Source organism: Mobula birostris, chromosome 9 (assembly GCF_030028105.1).
Source record: "Mobula birostris isolate sMobBir1 chromosome 9, sMobBir1.hap1, whole genome shotgun sequence".
Lineage (NCBI taxonomy): Eukaryota > Metazoa > Chordata > Chondrichthyes > Myliobatiformes > Myliobatidae > Mobula > Mobula birostris.
Genome location: NC_092378.1, coordinates 116,984,977 through 117,010,444, shown reverse-complemented (window position 1 = coordinate 117,010,444; position 25,468 = coordinate 116,984,977). Strand labels below are relative to the sequence as shown.

General features: G+C 40.5%; 1 protein-coding gene across 1 annotated transcript; it reads right to left on the bottom strand.

Annotated features, from left to right (window-relative positions):
• Positions 1 to 1,227: 1,227 nt before the first annotated feature.
• fscn1a (fascin actin-bundling protein 1a) lies at positions 1,228 to 24,058 on the bottom strand. The gene is made up of 5 exons (XM_072268671.1): positions 23,082 to 24,058; positions 6,599 to 6,755; positions 4,341 to 4,462; positions 3,895 to 4,062; positions 1,228 to 3,322 (listed from the first exon to the last, which is right to left on the bottom strand). Exons 1-5 carry the CDS (start codon positions 23,899 to 23,901, stop codon positions 3,120 to 3,122), a joined length of 1,470 nt encoding a protein of 489 aa, XP_072124772.1. The 5' UTR covers positions 23,902 to 24,058; the 3' UTR covers positions 1,228 to 3,119.
• Positions 24,059 to 25,468: the final 1,410 nt, after the last annotated feature.

Here is a 25,468-nt window from a genome sequence, read left to right as displayed (position 1 = left end):
ACAGAATTTTCTATACCACTTTTCCATACTGTTATTACAAAATCAATTTACTCTTAAATCCAGCCCAGTTTTCTTAAGTGAACTTTCCCTACATCCTCATTTGCAATTACTCCCTCAAGTGGAATACTCTCATACTGACACCGTCCTGTATCTTGTTCTTGAATGAGGACACCTTTAAACACTCGTCAGCCTGTATCACATTGAATCAAATGATTAACCACTTATCTGAAAGCTTCAGTAAACTTATTATCAAAATACATATCTATATGCCAGCATGCACTACCCTGAGATTCGCTTTCTTGCAGGAATTCACAATAGAACAAAATACGATAGAATCAATGCGAAACCCCACAAACAGAGACAACCAATGACCAACTCTGCAGATACAAAAAACAAAATAAATAAATACTGAAAATGAGTTGTAGAGTCCCAGAAAGTGAGTCGTCTTATCTACTTTGAAAACTAATCCCAGTCTTAATCTACCCCACTAGTCCCCTACTGTTAAAACCAAGAAACCTTGATATTCACTTGTCAGTTCCTTTTCACTTGTTCCCTTCTCACATTACCAAGCTAATGTCCAATTTTCTACTTTAATCCCCCCAACTCTTCCAGCTCTTATTGAAGTAATTATTTGTTGTCCCCCATTTCCTTTTGAGAGAGTGCCTGCGATAATCTTTTCAATGCAATTGCTATAATGTATTAACTTAGACCAACATGGCTACAAGTTTCATAAAGATATTTTCCACTGGATTAAAGGCCTTCTATGGTTTCTATGAAAATAATTATAAAAATGTTAAGATTCATTTAGTTCTGTAAGATAGGTGTTTAATTAAGTTAAAACAACTTTAGCCAAAACTTTATTTTACCTCTATTTTCCCCATTCAGCTGAGGAATGTATTCTGGAATTACTGCAGCTCATCTCCAGCTTTCAAACTAAATTTCCCCAAATGATTTATAACCCCCATGGAATACAGGCAGATTTTCCTCAACCAATTTAGGATTTCTGTCAGTAATGCAATCAGGAGTATAACGAAATATATGATGCTTTGTGCATGGTTAAGGTTTGTCCAAGAATAGTTAGAATTACAATAAAGCTCAAAATTAAATAGTGGAAAAAGATAAAGGCCTAAGTCTACACAATTCATACCAAAATATCTTTAATGCATTGTTTAAAAAGCCAATGAGTGCTTTTAGTTCTTAGCAAGGCGGCAATATTTTCTCTACTTTTTAGATGTAAAGAACATATTCAGATACTGTTTGTGGAACAGTTAAGGAAAACTATTCTTCCTATTGAGCCGTTACTTTTTCCTGCACTACTGTACACCCACTCCAAAGAAGTGCCCCTGTGCCAAAGCACCATGTGCAAAAGGCCCACTTGTACTTATAATTTCAACAAATTTGCATACACAGACTTCGGCATATGCAACATTGTTTTATTTGACATGACATTCCAAGTTATACAAATGATTGATTGAATGGAAAGTTTAAAGTACGGTGTTAATTCTACAAGACACATGTGTATGGAACTTGACATTAAAGGTGAAATCTTATGTCTTAATGTCTGTTGGTGGCCAAGTTTAAATTTGATGGTGATATCGATACCAGTGATTCCCAATTGTATATTGTAATTTACACAAGACTAATGGACCGAATAGCTTTTTTTAAAAAAAAGGTGAATTTAAGATACCACAAATTGTAAGGTTATAGCATTTGCAATATTCTTGGCTATCATTATTCCAGTTGAATTTGCTTTTGAGAATAATATACAAAGGTTTCACATTACAGAGAAGCAGGGTTCGGCAATATATCCCTCCACAACAAGTTACAAGACCACATGCAGTCTCCATAAAGTACATGGCAACATTGCATTAAGATGACCCTACCGTGGATCAATAAAGCAGTGGTTATGGTCCAAATGCCTGTCCATCTTTCAACTAGAACCAGAATTTGAGACACTGACTTTGGTCTTTACCTTTTGGAGGTGGGGTGGGGACTTAACTGAGATGGTTAACATACCTTCTGGGTTATCCAGTTCACTGTTGAGCCACAGAAAATTCAGTAGAATCAGAGGAAGCTCTGCTAGATTTTCCAGTTCAATGATTTTTTTTTAGTCTTTCCAATTTCAGCAACAGCCCTCATCTACAATAGTCCAGTAGCCATACTAAGGGACTGACAAATATTAAAGATGGCAGTAAAGAGGCACAGATGCTTAAATGCAAGGTTGAGATAAAACGAGATGGCCAGATGACTAAGATGGTCACAATTACCAACTTATGGCATCTTCCTCATACTACAATTATTCATCATGGAAGTAACTTTTTGATCTACAGCATGGATAAACAATAGAAATGTACAACACAAGACCAGCTTATGTCATTCCATAGTCATGAATTTGAGATTGACATTTTCAGGTGTCTGTCTACCAGCAAGTATTGTTCCCTACATCATTCTCTTAGGAGCCTGATTCTTGAGCATTTCTAGGTTTTGTGGATAAATTATGGCTAGATTTTTCAATTACCACAGCAACTGTTGGGTCTGCATAAACTGATAGCTTTTAACTACTACATGCAACAAAATTGCTCAGGCAATTGAGAATGAGCACAGTTGGAGAATCAAACTGCCTTCTGCAAAGAGGATGAGATAATTTAGCTATTCCTTCACAGCTTCATGCCCAGCAAAATCTTCTATATATAGTCAGCACGGGGAGCTGAACTCTCCCCTCCTTCTGCAAGGGGAGGCTGCAGGTGGTCTCAAGCGCCCAGCCTGACATAACCAAAACAATGGCGAATGTAGCCTGCAATACCAGGGCATCTGGCAGTAGAGCAGCTGTAAGGTGGCAAAGGCACATCAAGTCTTAACCGTAACTTTGCCAATGTTACAGTGTGCAGGAAAAAACTCACTAAAATAAAGGAATGCTAAAGGGAATGTCACAGAGTACAATTTAAATGCCCTGCATAGATCTAGGAAAGATCTTTAATAGCAGCTACAGCCAAGATGAATATACAAAACTTCTCTTTAAAAAAAAATGGTTGCAATATGATGTGAAAGAAGGGCAGGCATCGCAGCCAATGGTAGGATACTGCAAGAAATGGATGCACGGAAGCCACATTAAAGTGCATTTAATACTCCCACAGGGTTGAGGAGTCAATGGCATCAGCAGATGCCTTAAGCACACCTGCATGGTCCCCCTTTAAATACTTCCCATCTATTTTAATTGCAACCTTGTTGTAATCACAGAATTCAAACAAGAAATCCACAGGTTTATCGCTGCTGCTGGTAACAGAGGAATCACTTCCAACCATCCAGTACTTTCCAGTAGAATCTGCAAAGAAATACAGTATTGTCTAAGAGCCACACAGATAAAATTTGTACTTCAAGGTTTTCTAATGTATACATCAAATGTTACAGCTGCAAGTTCAATTCTGGTACAGACTTTATCTATATAATGTAACAATTTCAGTTCCAGACTACTACTACAAGGGTTAACTTGGTGCTTTAAGTAAATGAAAAGAAAGCCTAGAGAGCAAAGCACAGGAAAGCAATTTGTTATTAAACCTCTGGGAGTACTACCAAACATGCTCAGACGTGACTCTGGAAACTGGATAGCAAACATTGAAAGGGAAAGTAGTGAGGTGTGCTGCCCCTCCTGATGCTGCCCATTGCTCTTAACAAAATCACACTGAAGGCTGAGAGGAGCAAAACACTCAACACAAGATGTAACACAAGTAGAAAGGCTACTAATGTTAGCAATATAAATAAAACAATGGAAGTATTTCTACTGTAACAGCTATCATTCTAAAATAATCCATGATACTATTTGGTCACAGGAGCAGATACAAGTATTTTGGAAAAGTCCTCTAAGGGAGCAAAGAACAAACAAGTGCTAGTATTTACCTTTAAGGTTGTAAGCTCCATCATTAAGCTCCAGATGGAAGACATCATACGAAGATCTGTTGGAGTCTAGTGTTCCAGTCACTTTCCGACAGCCAATGAAGCCATGCTCTCCACGAAGAACTATTATAGGCCTGTTGATGAGTTTCATTACAAACTCTTCAGTCTCCGCTTGAAAATAAGGTAAGAGGAAAAAAAGAATACTTCAGCATTTCACAGATGGTTGTCATCTACTCCAGAGGTTTCAGCACCTCTTCAGAGCACAAAGGATAAAAGTCAGGCTCAGGTACATCATATTTCCAGACCAAATAGCTCAAAAATCAAAACTTAGATCACAAAGCGATAATATTTATGAAGAGCAGTGCAATTCCTTTTCCACCTCTCCGACCGACCAGGAAAGGAGAAATGGGGTTACAGCAACTTGCACGAGTGCATTAACGGGAACTTACTTGGTGTTTCTATGCTGGCACAAAGCTGCCCATTCTTTTTTGCAGCCACGTATTTGCCATTGGCAGCCTTCAGAACAATTCTCTTTTCGTGCCACTCTATTTGGAAGTAACAATTGTCACTTCTGGAAAACAAAAATCAACAAATGATGACTTCTTGGAATATGTCTGCAGTTTAAGTCGTTGCACAGCAACAGTATATATTCTGGCAATTGAACTATTGTAGGGTTATACTGAGACTGGATGGGAGATGACACTGATTAATTAATCGGCAGAGAAACTTAGATAGATACACAAAGGCCAAAGGGTTACAATAGGTTAAAAATACAGGTAAACAGTCATTTCTTCCTTGCAAGAGGTTGCTGTTTCTATTGAATTAGTGCATAGAACAGCCCACATAGACACAGTAGCACTGAATCTAAACATAGTAGCACAGCACCATTATTGCTAGCCTCTAACAAACCCAACCTTTTTCGCAGCCATTAAATTTTAATACATCTCAATTCTTAAAAATTGATCAGGAACCAATTGAGAATGCTTGTAGTTTTTGAATCAAATGATGCAATAGCACAATAAGGTGACATTTATTTCAACATATTGCAGCTGTTTATAGAACTGAGCAGGAGAAAAAAAAAAATCACAATCCATTGCAGGTTTTGTTTATGAGGGAGAAGAAGCTAGTCCAAGCTCATTTAGAGGCATGTTACTGGCAAAGTTTGACATAGTTAAGTATTCCAGTTCAGATACTTTCTTGCACAGTAACATCAATACAAAAACTTTATAATCCTGTACACCACAAGGATGAACATTTTTAAACCAAAAATCAAAAACAGATGGTCAATAAATGCTCAGCATCAGTTCCTCCTATTAAAAATGCTGCATTACTTTTCAGACAACACCTGCAGTGTACTACCTGGACTATCTTGGCTGTATACTATCCATTCAGAAGATTGTCCCCACAAAGCTTAATTTCAATATTATGGAGTATTTAATGGCACAAGCGCAGAGATACCCCACTAAAAAAGTCAAGTGGCTATGGAAGGATCACAAAAATCAACCAAATCTACAAATAGTGGAAACCAAAGCAGCAATTTCAAATAAAAAGATCACAAGTGTTTCTGTGAATACAGGGGCAGATGAGGATTGAACATTCCTCCATGCTTGGTTTAGGCTAGAGAAATTCTAGAAAGCAATGTTGCTCGTTTCAGAAGGGTATTCTTTATACCCACCACTCTGAACTTTTGAAAACATGTCAAAACGTCTCCCATGTCAAACTTCAGACTTGGGTATTTGACAGTCCTTAGGGATGGCTTTAGGAATACAGGGAGTTCGAGACAAATGAGGGGGTCAGGTTAAGGGCAGTAAACAAAGAGGTAGGAGCCGGAGTCCTGGTTGAAGCGCTCAACAGTAGAAGGTCAGAGATCCCTGTGGACAGAAGTCAGGTGGGTTGGCCCCAGGGAACAGGACTGATTTGACACCCCCAGGACAGGGAAATCCCCCCCCCCACCCCCAGGCTTGCAAGTCCAGGGATCAGAGGTCCATGTCGTCAAAGCCTGAAGTAGGTGAACCCGCAAACTGAGTCCTAATATCTGTGAGCCCGGTCAAGTATAACCCTTCCAGGAGAGGGAATTCCAAGACTGGAAGCCCAAGGCCTAGGGTTCAGATTCCTGAGGCTGATACCGAAGGCTGAAGTCGGTGAGTTGGAAGGGCCCCCTGCGTCGACTGGGGGTGTGGGGGTCTGGAAGTTGGAGGCTTAGGGGCAGTCTGTTTTGAGGTCGAGGCCTATCTGTGAGAGTGTCTGGGTAGGCGGGAGAACAGAGGACTTGCTCTACTACTGCATTCTTCGACTGAAAATTGTGAGCATGCTACGATGGCATTGCAGTGTGAGGCAACACTTGCAGGCTGCCCCCAGCACACCCTTCTATTGTTTTGGTTAATAACACAAATGGCAGTTTTCACTGTATGTTCCAATGTGCATGTGCTAAATGAACCGGAATCTGAAAACCACCGCTTTACTTGCACTAACACCCACACAACTTGAATACCTAAGATTTCAAGCCGTGATTGTGCAGGAAGCTTACAAAGTAAATGAAGCAGCTTTCTCATGCTAGCTTGTTATGACTAGCTTGTTTAGCAGCTCAAATTATGTGCTGAATGTTTCCAAATAATACATATGTATAGTTTGAAAATGTAAATTAAAGATTCATAAATATACTAAGGTCCATCCTGGAATCAAATATTACACTAATCAGTACACTTACTTTGTAGAGGCAGTAGACTGTACCCCTCCATTCGAAGTCAGTGTCCAATATTTTCCAGTACAGGTCCGGAAAGCACATTTCTTAGTTTCTTTGTTGATTTCTAGCTGAAAGGTCTCTTGGTCACTTTCTTCATCCTGATTAGCAGACAGGTCCATACCTTTTAGGAGCAATTCATACAGTCAGTACATAAACCAGGGCAAAACCTGAATAGACCCAAGTTTAAAGATCAGACCAATTTACATTGATACGCTTTGTGCAAGTGGAACCCATATGCACAACCACCTCTCGAGTCTTATGAGTGAACGTCCCACTATTTAGGACATTTACAGAGACAGGTACATAAAAAGGGCCTGAAGGATCATTGGGGAACGGAGTTACCCAAACCACAATCTATTCCAGCTGCTACCATCCAGGAAACAGTACCGCAGCATAAAAGCCAGGACCAACAGGCTCCAGAACAGCTTCTTCCATCAGGCCATCAGACTGATTAATACATGCTGACAATTGCATTTCTAAGCTATATTGACTGTTCTGTTGTATACCTTACTGTACATACTATTTTACAGATTACTATAAATTGCACAATGCACATTCAGACAGACATAACTTAAAGATTTTTACTCATTTATGTGCAGCATGCAAGAAATAAAGTCAATTCAATCAATGAGGATAGCAAAACTGAGGCTAAAATGCACAAGTCAAACTATATTAGATGCACAGGGGTAAAACTTCCCCATGCAGCACCCATCTAACACTCACAACTGTGATTTCATTAGCATGTTTCAAACACTTCCACCCATTTTGACCATTTCTGTCCCAGACTAGTGATCCAGTTTTAGTTGGTGAATTGCAAAGAGGGAAGTTTTTGTGGATGAGGCTGCACCTGGAGTATTGTTATGAAGTGGGCTCCCTACTCAAAAACAAACAACGAGAAACAGTTTTATCAGTGACTCCAGGGATGCAGGGAACAGAAACAGAATGGTCCATCAAGGACAGATCAAAGGTCAGACCCATTCTGAGTTTACAAGAATGAGATGTAATATCTTAAAAAAAAACAACAAAATTATTAAAGGGCTTAATAATATAGGAATTATATCAAAGACTGATTTTTTTGAACACACAAATATCAATTTGAGATAACAGATTCAATTAATTTTAACTAAATTAATTTCCTAAGGACTTAAAATACAATGTGATCAGCTGCACACTTTTAATTTGGCACTATGAACAGGAAAAATGGAAGATTACCCCAGCTAATAAAACCACAACTTAAAAGGGATGCTTACTTTAAGCTTTGGACCCTGGACTGACTAATCACTGGACAATTTACAATGACCAGTTAATCTACTAACCACTTGGTCTTTAGACTGTGGAAGGAAACCAGAGCACCTGGAGAAAACCCATGCACTCCATAGGGGGGATATCAAACTCCTTACAGATAGTGTCGAAATTGAACTCCGAACTCTGACGCTTTGAGCTGTAAAAGCAACATGTTAATTGTTACGTTATCCTTTTATTTAATACTCTACACTTGGGATGCAATTACAAATTATTCAACTTAAAACTGTTCAATATCAGTTCACTTAAGAGTCAAGGGGCCCATTCCTACTTGTGATGAAGTATTCAAATATAGTTATTTCCCAGTCAACATTGGCTTCTATCCAAAGAGATAGTTGGCTAGCTCAGAGCTGGAATCCAATCCACTGGGTTGTATTGTTTCTGAGTGATGCAAAAGATTACAAGTAATAGTATAATCATGCCTTAATGCAAATTAAGAAAAATTTTGAACCATTTTACATTCTGAATCTTGTATTTTAGAACTAATTTTAGTCCCAAAGAGAAAGCCCACTTCCAACAATAGGAAGCCAAACATTTTGATATTAGCTTTAAAGTATTTCTTTCCCCAACACTCTCCCAAACAAGATGCGAGGAATTTAAAACTGTAATACTAATTCACTGAGGCATGGTTGGAAAAGAAATTAAAGGGCTTCTGACCATCCCCTTGGAGCCTTGACCAGAAAGCAGCTGCAAAACAGCTTGAGGTCAAATATAGTTGGAGTGGGGGAAAACTACAGGCATAGAAATTATAGGGCACCTGTTTGGATGCTTCACTCATGGATTTGCAACAGCCTACCTTAGGAGTAAAGCCAGTGTCCAGGATTTTCATGAAAATGAACTGCTGGAAACTATAGGACTTCCTTTGTTGGAGTCCCTGTCTGGTATTTTGCTACCAACTGTTCTAGGAATGACTCAACAAGGCAAAATGGACCAATTTCTCAAGCAACACTAATGCCACAAATCACACATACAGAAGTACAACTCACATCTGTGGCTGCCCAGACAAATTTTTCAATCTACACAAAACAACCCAGAAAGAGCGCCATGTTTCATTTTCATTTCCCATTGTAAGTACCAAAGTAAACACTACACTCAGATTCTTGTTAAAAACTAAACAAAATTTATGTTGGAAGCCCCAATGACCAGCTAACAGTTTGAGTTGTTGACTCAAAATGAAAATAGAAATCATTAACTTGTATTAATGCTTTAGTTTCTTTTTCCACTAAACATTATCAAAAGTTTGTGTCAGAACTTGTGTACCTTTATCCATGAACAGAGGATTAATAAATTCACAACCAAAATGAATACCTGAAATCCCAAACTACACTACATGGCGACAGTTCTTGCATCATGTCCTCACTGCTTTGGCCAATGTTGCCTAGATCTATGCAGGCCAGCTTTCAAATAGTATTGCAACAGCTGGCTGCCTGATGCTTTATGTTTTGGAAGAACAACAGTTACTTGTGCATATCATATTATGGTTTACTTACTGTTACTGATGGATGCCCATGGCACTTTTCATTATGATGCTTGTGCACCTTCATCGTTGGAAGTCTCTGCAGTAGTGAGGCAATGCACGAGGGAAAGGAGACAATGAGTATGTAGTCCTCACTGCAGTACTCTGGGCACTGACAGCCCCCAAAGATGGCTGTTGTTTCACCCTATTGGGGGTTCACAACTCAAGGATGGATGCCACTAGGACACAATCCACTGTCCATGAGAAAATATTTTTAATGCTCCACCCACAATCTATGCACTGAGCAGGAGGAACCCTTTTCTATTAAAGGACAGGCATTTAGAGTGATATTTTATGTACAAAGTGCACTTATGAGAATCCAGCAAGTCTCAATGCCAGATATACGCCCTCTTCACTGAAATTAAATAGGCAGTCACCTTTCTTCAAGAGTCTGTATGACCTCCCTTATGCAATTGTGAGCAGTTCTTTGCAAGACTTGGTAGAGATGTGGCTATTTGGAATGATCTGCTAGCTAGGAAGTCACCAGTCGGTGACTGTGACCTCATTAGAGAGCAAACAGAAGTGCCTGGACCAATTTTGATTTGTTCAATAAGTGCAGGAGTAGGCCATTCAGCCCTTCGAGCCAGCAACACCATTCACTGTGATCATGGCTGATCATCCACAATCTGTACCCTTTTCCTGCCTTCTCCCCATATCCCTTGACTCCGCTATCTTTAAGAGCTCTATCCAACTCTTTCTTGAAAGAATCCAGAGAATTGGCCTCCATTGCCTTCTGAGGCAGAGCATTCCACAGAACCACAACCTTCTGTCTGAAAAAGTTTTTCCTCAACTCCGTTCTAAATGGTCTACCCCTTATTCTTAAACTGTGGCCTCTGGTTCTGGACTCCCCAAAGATCGGGAACATGCTTCCTGCCTGCAGCGTGTCCAATCCCTTAATAATCTTATATGTTTCAATCAGATCCCCTCTCATCCTTCTAATTTCCAGTGTATACAAGCCCAGTCGCTCCAATCTTTCAACATATGACAGTCCCGCCATCCCGGGAATTAACCTCGTGAACCTACGCTGAACTCCCTCAATAGCTGGAATGTCCTTCCTGAAATTTGGAGACCAAAACTGTACACAATACTCCAGGTGTGGTCTCACCAGGGCCCTGTACAACTGCAGAAGGACCTCTTTGGTCCCATACTCAACTCCCCTTGTTATGAAGGCCAACATGCAATTAGCTTTCTTCACTGCCTGCTGTACCTGCATGCTTACTTTCAGTGACTGATGAACAAGGACACCTAGATCTCGTTGTACTTCCCCTTTTTCTAACTTGACACCATTCAGATAGTAATCTGCCTTCCTGTTCTTGCCACCAAAGTGGATAACCTCCCATTTATCCACATTAAACTGCACCTGCCATGCATCTGCCCACTCACCCAACCTGTCCAAGTCACCCTGCATTCTCATAACATCCTCCTCTGCCACACTGCCACCCAGCTTTGTGCCATCTGCAAATTTGCTAATGTTACTTTTAATCCCTTCATCTAAGTCATTAATGTATATTGTAAATAGCTGCGGTCCCAGCACCGAGCCTTGCGGTACCCCACTAGTCACTGCCTGCCATTTTGAAAAGGACCCATTAATCCCTACTTTGTTTCCTGTCTGCCAACCAATTTTCTATCCATGTCAGTACCCTACCCCCAATATCATTTGCTCTAATTTTGCCCACTAACCTCCTATGTGGGACCTTATCAAAGGCTTTCTGAAAGTCCAGGTACACTACATCCACTGGCTTTCCCGTGTCCATTGTCATAGTTACATTCTCAAAAAATTCCAGAAGATTAGTCAAGCATGATTTCCCCTTCGTAAATCCATGCTGACTCGGACCCATCCTGCCACTGCTATCCAAATATGCCGCTATTTCATCTTTTGTAATTGATTCCAGCATCTTCCCCACCACTGATGTCAGACGAACCGGTCTATAATTGCCTGTTTTCTCTCTCCCTCCTTTCTTAAAAAGTGGGATAACATTAGCTACCCTCCAATCCACAGGAACTGATCCTGAATCTATACAACATTGGAAAATGATTACCAATACGTCCACGATTTCTAGAGCCACCTCAAGTACCCTGGGATGCAGACCATCAGCCCCTGATAGTTCAATTAACTATCTTTCAGGTAAGTGTGCACAAAACAGACTAATGTTTCAAGGTCAACAGTTCAAATTAATTCCCATGCAATTATAAATGAAATATTTAAGGTTCACCAAGTGCTTATAAAAATGGAAGAGGGCTATAGGGATAGCATATAATTTATTCAAAGTATGATCAAAGGTATTATGACCCAGAAATAAAAACTTTTATACTTTGGCAAAATCAGGTAGAAAAATTAAATGCAGGATGTCTTGTTACATCTGATGCAAATTTTCTTCTCTGACCAATAACCTCAAAGTAGCTATTGTGCTAATAATCTCACTGTTTCCTAGTCCACTAAGAAAATAAAGTCAGGCATACTTAGCACGCCATATTGCTATGTTCAAAACTAAACTGCTAACAGGAACCACACTAAGTGAAAAAGCCCAAAGGAAGCTGTTACTCTGATTTGTACTATGCTTCACAGGCCCTATTGCTTGCTACACCGAGCAATTGGCCAACGGTGGGAGGGGATGGGGGGGGGGGGGTGCGTGGGAAAGAGATTTCCTGGACCCATATTTTGAAACTAATGAAAATTCAGTATTTCTCCAAATTATAGAATTTGGCAACTCAAATGATTTTTTCACTCGACTAGGATAACACTGAACCCAAGACCTTGATGATGCCCTTGTCCACCTCCAAAAGCGAAAGAAAAAAAAGTTAGAGCTAGGTTTTGACGAGCATTGACAATCTTGTGGTTTTTTTTTGATGCAATTGCCTTAGCTGCAGATTAACTGCCAAGCGGGCCTAACACTATGAATTTCCTGATAGCTATTTACTCCAAAAAGAGATTTGTTTCTATCCCTCTCCTTCCCCAAGTCCACTGTATTTCTTGATGGGCTGCTACTGAAGTGCAACTACAGTCGCACTTAACCCCGTTACTGCTTGTTAATGCACCTCAGGCCAGAACAGTGATTAACTGGCTTAAGATAGATCATGAGCAGCATTACCTTCCAAATGCCATTTAAGAGCATGGGGCAGACGATGCATTAAAGCAGTACGTCATGGCTAACACAACCACAAATCAATAAAAGCACCATTTTCAATATGGATGGTTTGGACAAGGAAACATTCAAGAGGTGCAAACTCAGCACTGCATGCTACTACAGCAAAGCTATGTTCCTCCCCTTTTTTTGGAGGTGTTTTCTGCAGATAGACAAGGTGGCTTTCATAAGCAAAATACTTAACAAAACCATGATTACACCCACATGGAAAGGGCCTTAAGTGGCTAGTCGATCAAGTGACAAATGCAAAATCAAGTAAGAGATTCAATCACAAACAAAAATCTGCAGATGCAGAAATCTAAGCAACATGCAGAAAATGCTGGAGGAACTCAGTAGGCCAGGCAGCATTTACTGAAAAGAGTACAGTCAATGTTTCGGGCCAAGAACCTTCATCAAAAGAGGTTTGCAGGTCAAAAATTAAGTCATAACATGCATTTAGTTTATTGATGTCAGGAACAGACTGTAATAAAACAAGTGATAATGATAATTGCTCCCAGCATTCAATGACTAGATCATAGAGTTTAGAGCAGGGACAAATATCCACCCGCCCCTGCCCCCCCACACCCACCAAAAGAAGAACACTCATGCCATTCATTCAAAAAAGAGAATTTGGTTAAGCTATGACAAGTCAAGGCTGACCATTTAGACTAACACCATGTGCAGATAACAATACTTGCTGGACTTGGAAGAGCAGCCATGATCTTACTGAAAAACAACAGGCTCTTTACAAGGGAGGGCATTTCATCACTCCAGATTCTTAAGCCAGATGCTGGTCAACAGCTATTAAGACAGTACAATGGGATCTGGTACATTAATGGGGCAAAAAATTTGGGTCCCAAGAGGTGCTAATTAATAATCATGAGGCATGGTAGACCAACTTAGTAACTGCTTATCTTGCTTTCTGGGCACATGGCAGCAAATCAAACATCTCACTGTATGTACAATGTGCTAGAGATACAAATTTCCCAAAGTATCTGCAAAGAACAAAATAATTTCCACCCTAAGCTTAATAAAAAAGGCAAGAACATTTAAACAATAAAGATATTGGCAATGTCCATCAACTTGGAATCAATTCCATTGAAATGGAAAATTGCACTAGTTACTTAGCTATTGAAGAGGAAAGAGGTCTGGGTCTGTAGACCACTTTGGCCACTTGAGTGACTTTGGACACTTTCAGCTGAGTTGAGCCTGCATGGATTTGTGATGTTAGATTGTGCTTGAGCACAAGCATTTGAAAAGATGACTATTAAGTGGTAGTTGGAAAGCTATTGCCCATGGAAACACTGCAGATGCTAGAATTTGGAGCAGGTGGGAACTCTGTGGGTCAGACAGAATCTGCAGATGGAAACAGATAGTAAACATTTTGTATCACTGCTCTTCAATCCAGACTGGATGCAGGGTTTTAAACTGTAATGCTGACTGTCCATTTTCCTCCACAGATGCTGCTTGATCCACTATGTTCCTTCAGTACCTTATTCATTGACCATGGGTATTATCTAGACTTACAGAAGCTGAGTCATGCTGGTGTAACAGCCTCATTGTTTATTAATTCCCCAGCTGATGAGTGTATCCAAGACCAGCAAAATACACTAAGATAGCAGGGTAGAAAGTATTACTGGACATACTGAGCCACCAGATATTAATGGATTAAGTGAATGGGCAAGATTGTAACAAATGGATTTCTATGACAATGTGAAGGGTTTCCAAGTAAAAGGTACTTTGGAAATGGTGTAAAGTTAGAACCAAAAGTTCAGAGTAACACATGGCAAGTAACAGGTGGCAGTCACATCATAGATTAAAAAGGCCAAGGACTTGCAGTGAACTAGATAGAAGAATCAAAGATTCAGCATTAAGCTGAGAATGAACCTCATGAATTCATCTATCACTCTCATTCTTAATAACTGGAATTTAATTAGATTTTTCTTCAGTTTGATCCGGCAGTTTTCTACTTTTCATCTGGTGAAATGGGGCTACAAATTATGGAATCTACAAAATCTGGAGACAAAGAAAGGCTACAGTCCTTGAAGTTTGCTAATATCCAGAAATTTCTGATTTGCTTAGGAAACCTGGTAAGGACCGACAGAAGCTTTTACTGCTTTTGAGAATGGAAGCAAGGTCTAGAGATTAGAACCAGAACATCCAGGAAACTAATCAGAAAATAGCAATTTAAAACTTTAAATTCTGATTAAAGCACGAAAGGCTTAAAGATGAATAATCTCACTTTGATGTTGATTCTATGAAAGCAGGACAGACTTCTGAGATCATGTCTATTCCACATCACCAGATCTTCCAAAGTATGCCAAGTGCCATGAGAGCATCCTGGTAAGATTTCGAGAGCTGAATATAAAATCGAGAGCCACTCATTGTTTTAAGCACAGAGACTGAAAAGAAAAAAATAAATTACAAAATACTGTATGATCCCCACTTTCTCAAGTCATACACAGCATGTAACAAGAAATAAATGTATGTGCAAGATGTAAAATCATAGCTCTAATGCTGGAATACAAGTGTAGAGCTGCACTCAACTACTAACAAAATCTAATGCAGACTCATTTGCATATCGGCAGTCCCCAAGTTACATAAAGGTTCCACTCCTAACTACAGCCCACAAGCCAAATTTCTGTACAAGGGAGAAATACCCATTTTCTATAGATATCCATACTGCATACTTCTTACAATTCTTTTATCATCCTAATAATACGTTTAGATAAACTGATAGAATATGCACTGTAACCAATCATTAATGAAACTTTACTTATTACCAGCTTGAAAGATGCTTTAAAACATGCAGATTTTGTGCAAGGCAGATTTTTGTAATCAAATACAACCCAAGGGCTTCTCCTGTAATAAATGCAAGATGGTGCTTATTCAAAACTGCTTTTAGGAACTCCTCACTTTTTTCTGAAATACCCAGTGTTTCACCCCTCCCCCTCCAAGAGCATTTCCTTTTTAGGGAGCCCCCTACTACGTTCAGTTTTGGTGGGCTACCCACCACCTTACAATCTACATTCAGTGCAGGCTCTCATATCAGGAGACTGCATAGATAAGTACCTATCATATCACTCCTGAATTTGCACACTTCATATGACCACACAAAGATCCAGCACTCACACTTCGTGACCCAAAAGTTATTGTACAGTGAAATTTTTTGAAACATTTTCACATATACACTTTTAGTCAAGTAATCTCCAAGTACACAATTCAGAGAAAAGCAATTATTTTCTGAAGACTTCAATGGACCAGCAGGACCAGATGAACCACAAAAATTACAAATTTACAGAACTAGGTTAGGAGATTTTAAAAATCAGTATCACAGTAGAGAGCTGATCTCTGAAGCAAAGGTAAAGATAGTGTAGGTTCAGATGCTAAAAAATAAGCTAGGCAGGTTGAAAAGTAGGAACTTGGACAAACTTAGGTCTACACAGGTTCTACAATGTACTACAGCACTTAAACCACTCTGTTCCAAAGGAAGAGACAACTCCTTTAGCAGAAACAAGTTAGAGGAAGAATTTACTTCACACTTATGGTAATTGCAGACAATCAGAACAGGCACCAACTACCGCAATGTGACAAATGGCCAACTATTCCACTTCTGTTACTTGGATTATTTTATCTTAGGTAGATCATGTAGAGTACACATAGGAGCTGTGTAGTTATCAATTTTCATCACTACATAATGGAAATATTTGAGTAACTCGTGTTCTCTTCTTTCACATGCAACTGTGATTGACACAACAGGTTGGAACACACAACACTTCACAAATTCCAAAAACATCTACACAAAAAAAACCCATTAGCTGATATACCATTAAGAAATAGCCAGCAGCTGTTGGACTGCATCTAGAATTGTCCAGGTGTATACCCCAAAATAGTCTAAACAATTCAAACAATGCTAAAGTCCAATTTTGCTCATGTTCTTGGGTTACAGACTTTGGAATTCTACTTGCTACTCTAATTTCATCTTGCTTCAAGACAAAACTGCTCAAGTACAAATGGAAACAGGACAAATAGACAAAATAATGTGGCTTCATGTCATACAATGAATCTTTCTGAACATCTCTAAAGTGGATGGTATTTTATAGGATTAAATTCATTCTTGGACAGAGTAGGGGTAAGGGTCCTTAAGCAGGATGAGTGTTGTTGAACAGCCAGAATGACTCCAAAGCTTGTAATCCAGCTTCACCAGCAGAAGTGAAGACCTCAAGTATATTCAATGACATTGCTTCCATCACTCCTGCAGGAAGAGTTCTAAGAATCACTTGATTGTTGTCTTGTAAAGGTAACCCCTAATTGCAAAGTCCCCCACAAGAAAACATTTGCTGCACATCCATACTGTTAAGACACGTCCGAATCATACACAATTGAATCACCTCACTTTTCTAGACTTTAACGTAGCAAATAGTAGTAAATTAACGGCACAAATAAAAATAAAAGGTGCAATCTAAACAGCCATTAGAGATACATTATCAAATTGACCAATTCAATACTCCAGGATAGATAACATAAAGACAAAGGCAATTGAGAAAAGGAAGCCAATGGCCCAAATATATAGGCCAGGATTGACCATGGATATTGCATTTTAGCTGTCTGCCTCAAAGTTGATATGCAAGCCAGGGCAGTACAATATGGAGAGCAAGCATGTGTTCTCCATACAGCTGATGAATCCAATAATAATGGGATAAACTTAATAGGTGGGGAAAAATTATAACCCAAAGTCAAATAGAATAATTCTGCCTGGGGCTACGAAATGGAAACATTGCTGCACGCAATTCCCCAAAACAGTGTGGTAATTAGGTGTCATTGGGAAATTAGAGGTTCATTTTATAAAGTAACAATAATCAATGAAGTGTTTAGTCTACATAAACAAATCAGGAATTCATGGAGCAGATACGGAATCATTTTCTAGATCAGCACACTAAGTATTAACAAGAGAATCAGATACATGTAGTATTGTGCAATGAGAAAGGGCAGCTGACTGGTAGTAATGGCCTTATGATGCATTAGTTCAGTCAGAAATTAGAATCTTAAGATCAGAATAAAGGCACAAGCAATAAATTGTCTAAGGTGGAATGAGAAACTTAATTAAAATACAAAAATGACTTGATAATTAAAAAGTTACCCACTGTGACTATAAAGAGAACTTTAAAATTGAATTGAATTGACTATTACTTACATCCTTCATATACATGAGGAGTAAAAATCATTATGTTACATCCCCATCTAAATGTGCAATTATAGTAAAATATAATAAGTAGTATGTACAACAGGACAGTCAACATAACATAGAAAAACAATTGTATTGGAGTGAATTAATCAGTCTGACGGCCTGGTGGAAGAAGCTGTCCCAGAGCCTGTTGGTCCTGGCTTTGTGTTGTGGTACCATTTCCCGGATGGGAGCAGCTGGAACAGTTTGTGGTTGGGGTGACTCAGGTCCCCAGTGATCCTTCAGGTCCCCCTTTTTTTTTTAAAAAAAATACACACACCTGTCTTTATAAATGTCTTGAATAGTTCACATCTGCAGATGCGCTAGGCTGTCTGCACCACTCTCTGCATTGAGGGAAGTACAGTTCCCATACCAGGCAGTGGTACAGCCAGTCAGGATGTTCTCAACTGTGCCCTATAAAAGGTTCTTAGGATTTGGGGGCCCATACCAAACCTCTTTAACCATCTGAGATGAAAGAGGCGCAGTTGTTTTCACCACACAGCCGGTATGTATAGACCATGTGAGATCTTCAGTGATGTTTATGCCAAGGAACTTAAAGCTGTTCACCCTGTCAACCCCAGATCCATTGATGTCAATAGGGTGAGCCTGTCTCCATTCCTCCTGTAGTCCACAACCAGCTCCTTTGTTTTTGCGACATTGAGGAAGAGGTTGTTTTCTTGACACCAATGTGTCAGTATAAAATGAACAGGAAAAGGCACAATATTGCCAAATAAGTGAGCTCTAGCTTTAGGGAATTTTCAGACCTCGGAGGGAAAAGGCATTCAAATGCAGATAGTGGGGAATGAAAACAGACCATGGACTTCTGTAGCTGAACACATGAAAAATCTTATCTAATACAAGCTCCATGCAGCCCAGAGAAAAAGGAAATGGCAGAGATTTTAAAATCTGAGCATCTCTCTATGAAAGGAGACAGAAAATCTGCCTATTATGGAGTACTGCAGGGGCACAGTAAATGAGCTTTGATAAATTAGCCTAAAAATTAGAGAAAATAATTAGACTGAAAGATTACAATTTGTTAGGATCTGATAACCTGTATGCTATAGCTCTGAATGGGTTGGCTAGGGAGATAATAGATACACTCACTTGCCGTTTTCCAAAACATTATAGATTCTGACTGGTTCTCAGAAACTGGAAGGTAGAGTGTTTTAAAAAAACTGAAGCAGCAACAGACCAATTAGTCCAACATCAGTAGTGGGGGAAAAAGTCCAGAAGATTGTAAATTTCAGAATCAATACAAGACAACATGTTTAGATGGACCTCAATAAAAGATACCACAAATGAGATTAAACTAAATGCAGATGATTTTACATGTGAGGGCTAATATATGGTTGAAGATTAGTTAATGGACACAAAGCAGGTAGGTCATCCTCTGGTTAGAAGTAGCAAGTAGGATGTTACAAACATCAGTCTTTGAGATCCAGATGTTCACAAGAGACTGAGTGTAATACATCCAAGTTTTCTAATGACACAAAGCTAGGTGGCAGTGTGGGCTCTAATGAGGATACAGAGAGACTTTAGGGGATATATAGCAAAGGAATGGAAAACTAGAATGTGAAAAATGTCAGAACACTAATTTGGACAAAATTTTTTTTAAAAATAGTGGGAGATTAAGAATAGTGTCAGAAGGCCCAAGCTTCTAAAAGATAAATTGAAGATATGAAAGCACCATCCTTTCTTTTAAAAACACAAGATTCTGCGGATGCCGTAAGTCTTGCGTACACACAAAAATGCTGGACGAACTCAGCAAGTTAGGCAGCGTCTATGGAGGCAAATAAACAGTTGACATTTCAGGCTGAGATGCTTGATCAGAAAAGGAAAGGGGAAGCAACCAGAATAAGGGGTGGGGGAGGGGAAGGAATACAAGAATGGGAGATGATAAGTGAAACCAGGTTGGGGGAGGGTGCGCGCAAGTGGATGGAGTGGGGGATGAAGTCAAAAGCTCAGAGGTGATGGGGGAGAAGAGGTGAAGATCTGAAGGAACCTGATAGGAGAGGACAGTGGACAAGGAGGAAAGGTACAAGAGGGAGGTGATGGGCAGGTGTGGAGAAAGATGAAGAAGGGAACAAGAATAGGTAATGAAAAAATGGAGAAAGGAAGGGTAGAGATCACCAGGTTAGAGAAATCAATATTCATACCATCAGTTTGGAGGCTACCCAAACAGAATATGAGGTGTCGCTCATCAAACTTGCGTGTGGCCCCATCATGCCAGTGGAGGCTGCCATGGACCAACATGTCAGAATGGTAATGGAATGGCCTTTTGTAAAAATACTACCTTTACTACAAAGATCCCAATACCACAGGGACAACAAGCTTCAATTATTTAGTACCTAATGGGACTGCATCTTGTGTACAAGTCTGGCCTCTGTATCTAAGGATATACTTGGAGTACAAGCAAATATTTACCAAATTGATTCCTGGGATAGTAATTTTCCATGCTTAAGCTAACTGAGCAGAAACAGCATTTTTCAAGTTTAGATGATGGGATCTCACTGAAGTACTTGTTATCTCTATGTTGCCTGATCCAGGACAGGTGCGTTTCTTTCATCTGCTGGTTCACAATTCTTTGAAACCTTTTATGCTGCAGGGCTCTGGAGTTGCATTAAGACAGAATGAAATAGGTTTGTGATCATCTGCAGCCCATCCACTTCAAATCTGACGTGCTGGTCATTTTTTTTTAACCTTTCTCATTAGCAAGGCATTTTCACCCACAGAACTACTGCTCACTGGATGATTTGTGTTTTTTTTCTACCATTTCCTAAACTCTAGAGACTGTTGTGCATAAAAATACCAGGAGATCAGCAGTTTCTGAGATACTCAAACCACTCCAACAATCAACCAAAGTCATTTAGATCACATTTCTTCCTCATTCTCAAATAAGAGAAAATCTGCAGATGCTGGAGATCCAAGCAACACACAAATGCTGGAGGAACTCAGAAGGCCAGACAGCATCTATGGAAAAGAATACAGTCAACATTTCAGGTGGAGACTCTTCAGCAGGACTTATCTTTTTGCTTGTCCATCACCTTCCCCATTCATATTTGATGCTAACAACAAATGAACCTCTTGACCATGTCTGCATGCTTTTATGGACTGAGTTGCTGCCATATGATTGACTGATTAGATTTTCCATTAACGGGGTGTACAGGTATACTTAATATGTGACCACAATGAGTAGACATGTGGCCCAGTCCTGTTTGCATTCTTAAAATTCTTTCTTTTTCTAACACAACTCTTGCAGCCTTCAAATCCAGAATTTTCAACTTCAGTTACATTGGACCCAAGCTGTGGAATTCATTCAAAACATCTGTTGTCTTCAATCAAAATGTACCTTTACCAATCATTTGGTTTCCTGTTGCTGGACATCCAACTTAGCTTAAGTGCATTATCTTAATAGGTTGGTAAAGATGCACTCAGCTAAAAACCAAAGAATGGATCTTCATTAAATCTCAAGATGCCCAAGTATTTTTTCTTAAAAATAAATCAGTAAGTTTGGATCCATCTGGAATCTGATTTCAGGTTTTCATTCAGTACTGTCTACTTCATGAAATCACTGCAAACTGGGAAAAAGAACTGCAGATGTTGGCAATCCGAAGTAAAAACAAGGCTGGGACAGGTAGCAATTCAGGCTGCAATTGGAAAGAAAACCGAACTGATACTATGTGACTCCAACAATGCCTTTTGGTTCAAACATTGTTTTTAATGCCATAGTTCCAACGTCTGCCTTTTTAAAATTTATTTTCACGCTATTATTTTCTCCTGAACAAATTTACTCTTTGAAAACTGAATTTGATGACAGAAAAATTAAGTTAAATACAACGAAATCTATATTTAAAATGAGGCGAAAAATCAGATTACAGGTCCATAAAGAGAAATGAAAAGCAGTCTGTGGTCAGTGAACATTAATTAAATTGTGATGAAATATGCATAAGGATAGTTATTTTTGCAAAAAAGCAACCTGGGCGCAGCAATGAAATGTTGCTCACTAGTAGTCTTTCTTTAAGAGGCGTTTATTTCTGTCGGCAGACCCAAAACTGGCAGCAAAATTCCTTACTTTAAGAGCTCAAATAACACATCTGGTTTTGTTCGCTATCGTCGAGTGAGATCGCCTCGATTTTTTTTACGGTTAAAAAGAATTTGTAAATGCACATTTTATATTATAATGCAACCAATTTCATTAAAAGGGCAGACAAGGTGGGAGTGGTCAGCTACATCTCAGACGCTAAATCTGCAACGACTCGTATCCAGCGTGAACCACATTTTGTCGAGTTTCTCAACGGTCTCGCTGGATTCAACCACACTTCCTTTGTTGCGTGGGTTGCCAAATTTGTTATTTAACGCCTCTTTAAAATGAAGGTGATTACAGAGAGGGATTTCAGTATGCAGCTGGTTATAAAGACAGCACCCACGGAGATTTTAACTCATTTTCTGTACAGGTTAAAATACAGTTAACGGTCTGCTCTTCAGCACCAACTGAAGATTTCCCTTGCGTACAAAGAGAATATTTTCATAAAATAATTCTGCAGTCTTGCGACCATTGATATGCCCCAATGGTTTCCATTTGAAAACGTTCTTTATTCCACGTCTACCCTGAGATTGGGGGAGGGGTGTGGGGCACCAGTCGGTAGGGAATGGTAAGGAAACGTTGGATTGTTCTCTGCACAATGGGACGATTATGCTTTTGCTGTAATGAAGGAGCAAAGCAATTGTGAACAGCTGCAAGAGACCGTTACCGCAAACAAATGGCCAGAACACCATTCGTTTGATCCCATCCTCGCACAGAAATTATTCTGGAAAACTGTTGCGTGCATGTCCGCCGCACTCCTACAAGTTTTAGCCCACGCTCCATACAATAGGATCCTGTTTTACATGAAAGCTTTTGCAAACCAAAGATTGCGGAATGAGGTCTGGTTCAGGTAATTAACCTCCCCATTGCCTTATACTACTGCCCAAAGTAATTAGATGCCGTTACTGGGGGAGATGGAGGAAGGACTGAAGGATATTCGCGGTATTTAACTGGGGTCAATCCATTCAAAAAAAATCTGCATAGGAATGAAAAAAAACAGAAGCCATATTGGTGGAATTCTCCCTTGTGAGCAATTCAGTAACAGACATTTCTGGTAAGGCAGTTATCGAGACTGCTTCATATCAATGAGCACCGTCGCTTTGAAAGTAGTACATTTTATTGACTATTTCACACTAGAGCAGAAAGGACTGTTGGAAATATACAAAAAAATCGAGTTTTTTGTTGGCATTAACGCTTACCTTGCCGAATGGAGACATTTCTGCCATTAGCAGCCTTCAGGACGACCTGGGGGTAGCTCTGTTCCAGGACAAAGAGCTCATCCTTGCCCACCTTGGTGCTTTTACTAGACTTCATGGTGCCAGTAGGGCCCGAAGGCGCCAGGTACTTGCCCTCGCAGTCCCGAAAGGCCACCTTGCCTGACCTGAACTCCAGGGTGTAGCCGGTGGCGGGCTCCGGCCTCTCCACCAACTGGCCATCGTTGCGGAGCAGACGATTGTCGCTAGTCTGCACGCTGTACTTCTGGTCCTGAAAGACCAAGGTGATGAGGGAGTCCAGACCCCAGGGGCAGTCACGGTCAATGGCAATCTCGTCCTTGTCGCTGAGGTGCGCATACCTCTTCCTGGTCACGCTGAAAATGTTGGCTTGAGGGTGCATGGCAATGTGGACGCTCCATTTCTCCGCCACTGAGATGGTCTGCGCGAAACAGATGATACGGTCCTCCGTGCCGCCGAAATACCGCTTGTGCGGCTCGGACTGCAGGGACCAGCGGCCGTCATCGTGGGCGACGATGAGAAAGCGGCAGTCGGCGGATGGCTGCTCACTGTCACACGACACGTTCCCGTCCTTATCGGCAGCCAGGTACCTGCCTAGGTGGCTCTTGAAGAAAACCACGCTGGAATCCTCGCCATTCTGCTCCAGAGTCCAGATCTGCTTCTTCTTCATGGTGGTGGCCGATGCATTGATCTTGAAGCCAAAGGCTTCTGCCGTCAGGTACTTCTTGCTGCAGTTGATGAGTCCAAATTGGATCTGCAGGCGGTTGCTGTTATCATTGGCTGGCATGGCTGCAGGTTTGCTATTTAGGAACCGTTTCTTTCCCCCCTTGAGATGTTTGTGCGGCGACTGTTGCACAGTTTGCTTCTTGAGTCCCTTTGTTTGCCTGCAGACCCCACCGCGTGAGAACTCAACCTCCTCCAGCAAAGCTGAAACCCTGGCTGCCGCGGCTGCATTTATACGGCGTCTGACGTCAGGCGTCAGCACCGCCTTCAGCGAGGCGAGGGCGCGCTCCTCGCTGCTACTCACTCTCCCATTCATTTGCAGAGGTTTTGCAGATGCCGCTCCACCTGTTGTATAAAAATACGTTTCACAAGGTTAGCAGCATTTTTTATAATTACCTCTTCTACATGTCATTTAGTATGATAGAGATGTACGGCATAGAAACGGGCCTCCGGGCTCACTGCGTCTATGCCAACTATCATGTACGATATACTGATCCCACTTGCCGGCATTAATTTCATAGTAGTCCATTCCTCCCTCATTCAAGTACCTATCAAAATATCTTTTTAAATATTGTTTCTGTGCCTCCTTTAGCAGCTCATCGCAGATACCTGTAAAAAATTTACACCTCCGGTTTCTTTTAAACCTCCTCCCCTTCATGTTGAACCTGTGCTCTCAGGTTTTAGACATTCCCACCCACGAGGACCAGACTCTAGCTAACCACTCTAAATATGCCTCTCATAATCTTATATGCTTCTATCATGTCACCTCTCCTGTGTTCTTGGGGAAATAGACCCAGCCTATCCTTTCTCTCGTTATAACCCAGTACAGACAACATTGAATCTTTACTGCACCCTCGTTAGCTTAATCACATCTTTCCTGTAATATGGTGACCAGAACAGCACACAGTGTGGCCCAGCCAGCATCTTGTACAACTGTAACATGATGTCCCAATTCTAGGGTGCAATAAAGGCAAATGTCAGAATAAGAATCAGGTTTAATTTCACCAGCATACGTGAAATTTGGTGTCTTTGTGGTAGCAGTACAATGCATTACATAATAACATAAAAGCACTGAATTATATATAGTCCATTCAGAAATCAGATGGCAGAGGGGAAGAAGCTGTTCTTGAATTGTTGAGTATGTTCCTTCACGCTTCTGTACTTCCTTCCTAATGAGAACAAGGCATGATCTGCGTGATGGGGGCCCTTAATGATGGATGCCACCTTTTTGAGGCATCGCTCTTTGAAGATGCGTTGGATACTATGGAGGCTAGTGCCCATGTTGATGTCTACAGCTCGCTGTGGCTTACTTCAATCCTTCAGTAGCCTCCCCACCCCACCCCCATCCCAGCTGGTGATGCGGCAGTTAGAATGTTCTGCATAGCACATCTGTAGAAATTTGTGAGTGTCTTTGGTCACCAGGTCTATAAACTATAAACCTATAAACTTAAGTATTAATGTTACTATCAATGCCACTACATATTCCAGTGACCCCTGCTTATGAAGGGCCCCAAGGTTAGCAGCTGGCACTGCTCATTCCCTCTCCCGTGGGACCTGGATCTGAAGCAATGACCCTCCCTTTGCCTCCACAGATGCTGACCGGCCCACTGAGTTACCTCAGCAGTTTGGCA

Excerpts from the sequence above, each read along its gene's own strand:
- fscn1a (XM_072268671.1), bottom strand. The coding sequence starts at position 23,901 with ATGCCAGCCAATGATAACAGCAACCGCCTGCAGATCCAATTTGGACTC. Across the intron at positions 6,756-23,081 it reads AAATGTCTCCATTCGGCAAG|GTATGGACCTGTCTGCTAAT; the intron begins GTAAGCGTTAAT and ends TGCTCCTAAAAG. Across the intron at positions 4,063-4,340 it reads TGCCAGCATAGAAACACCAA|CGGAGACTGAAGAGTTTGTA; the intron begins GTAAGTTCCCGT and ends CTTATTTTCAAG.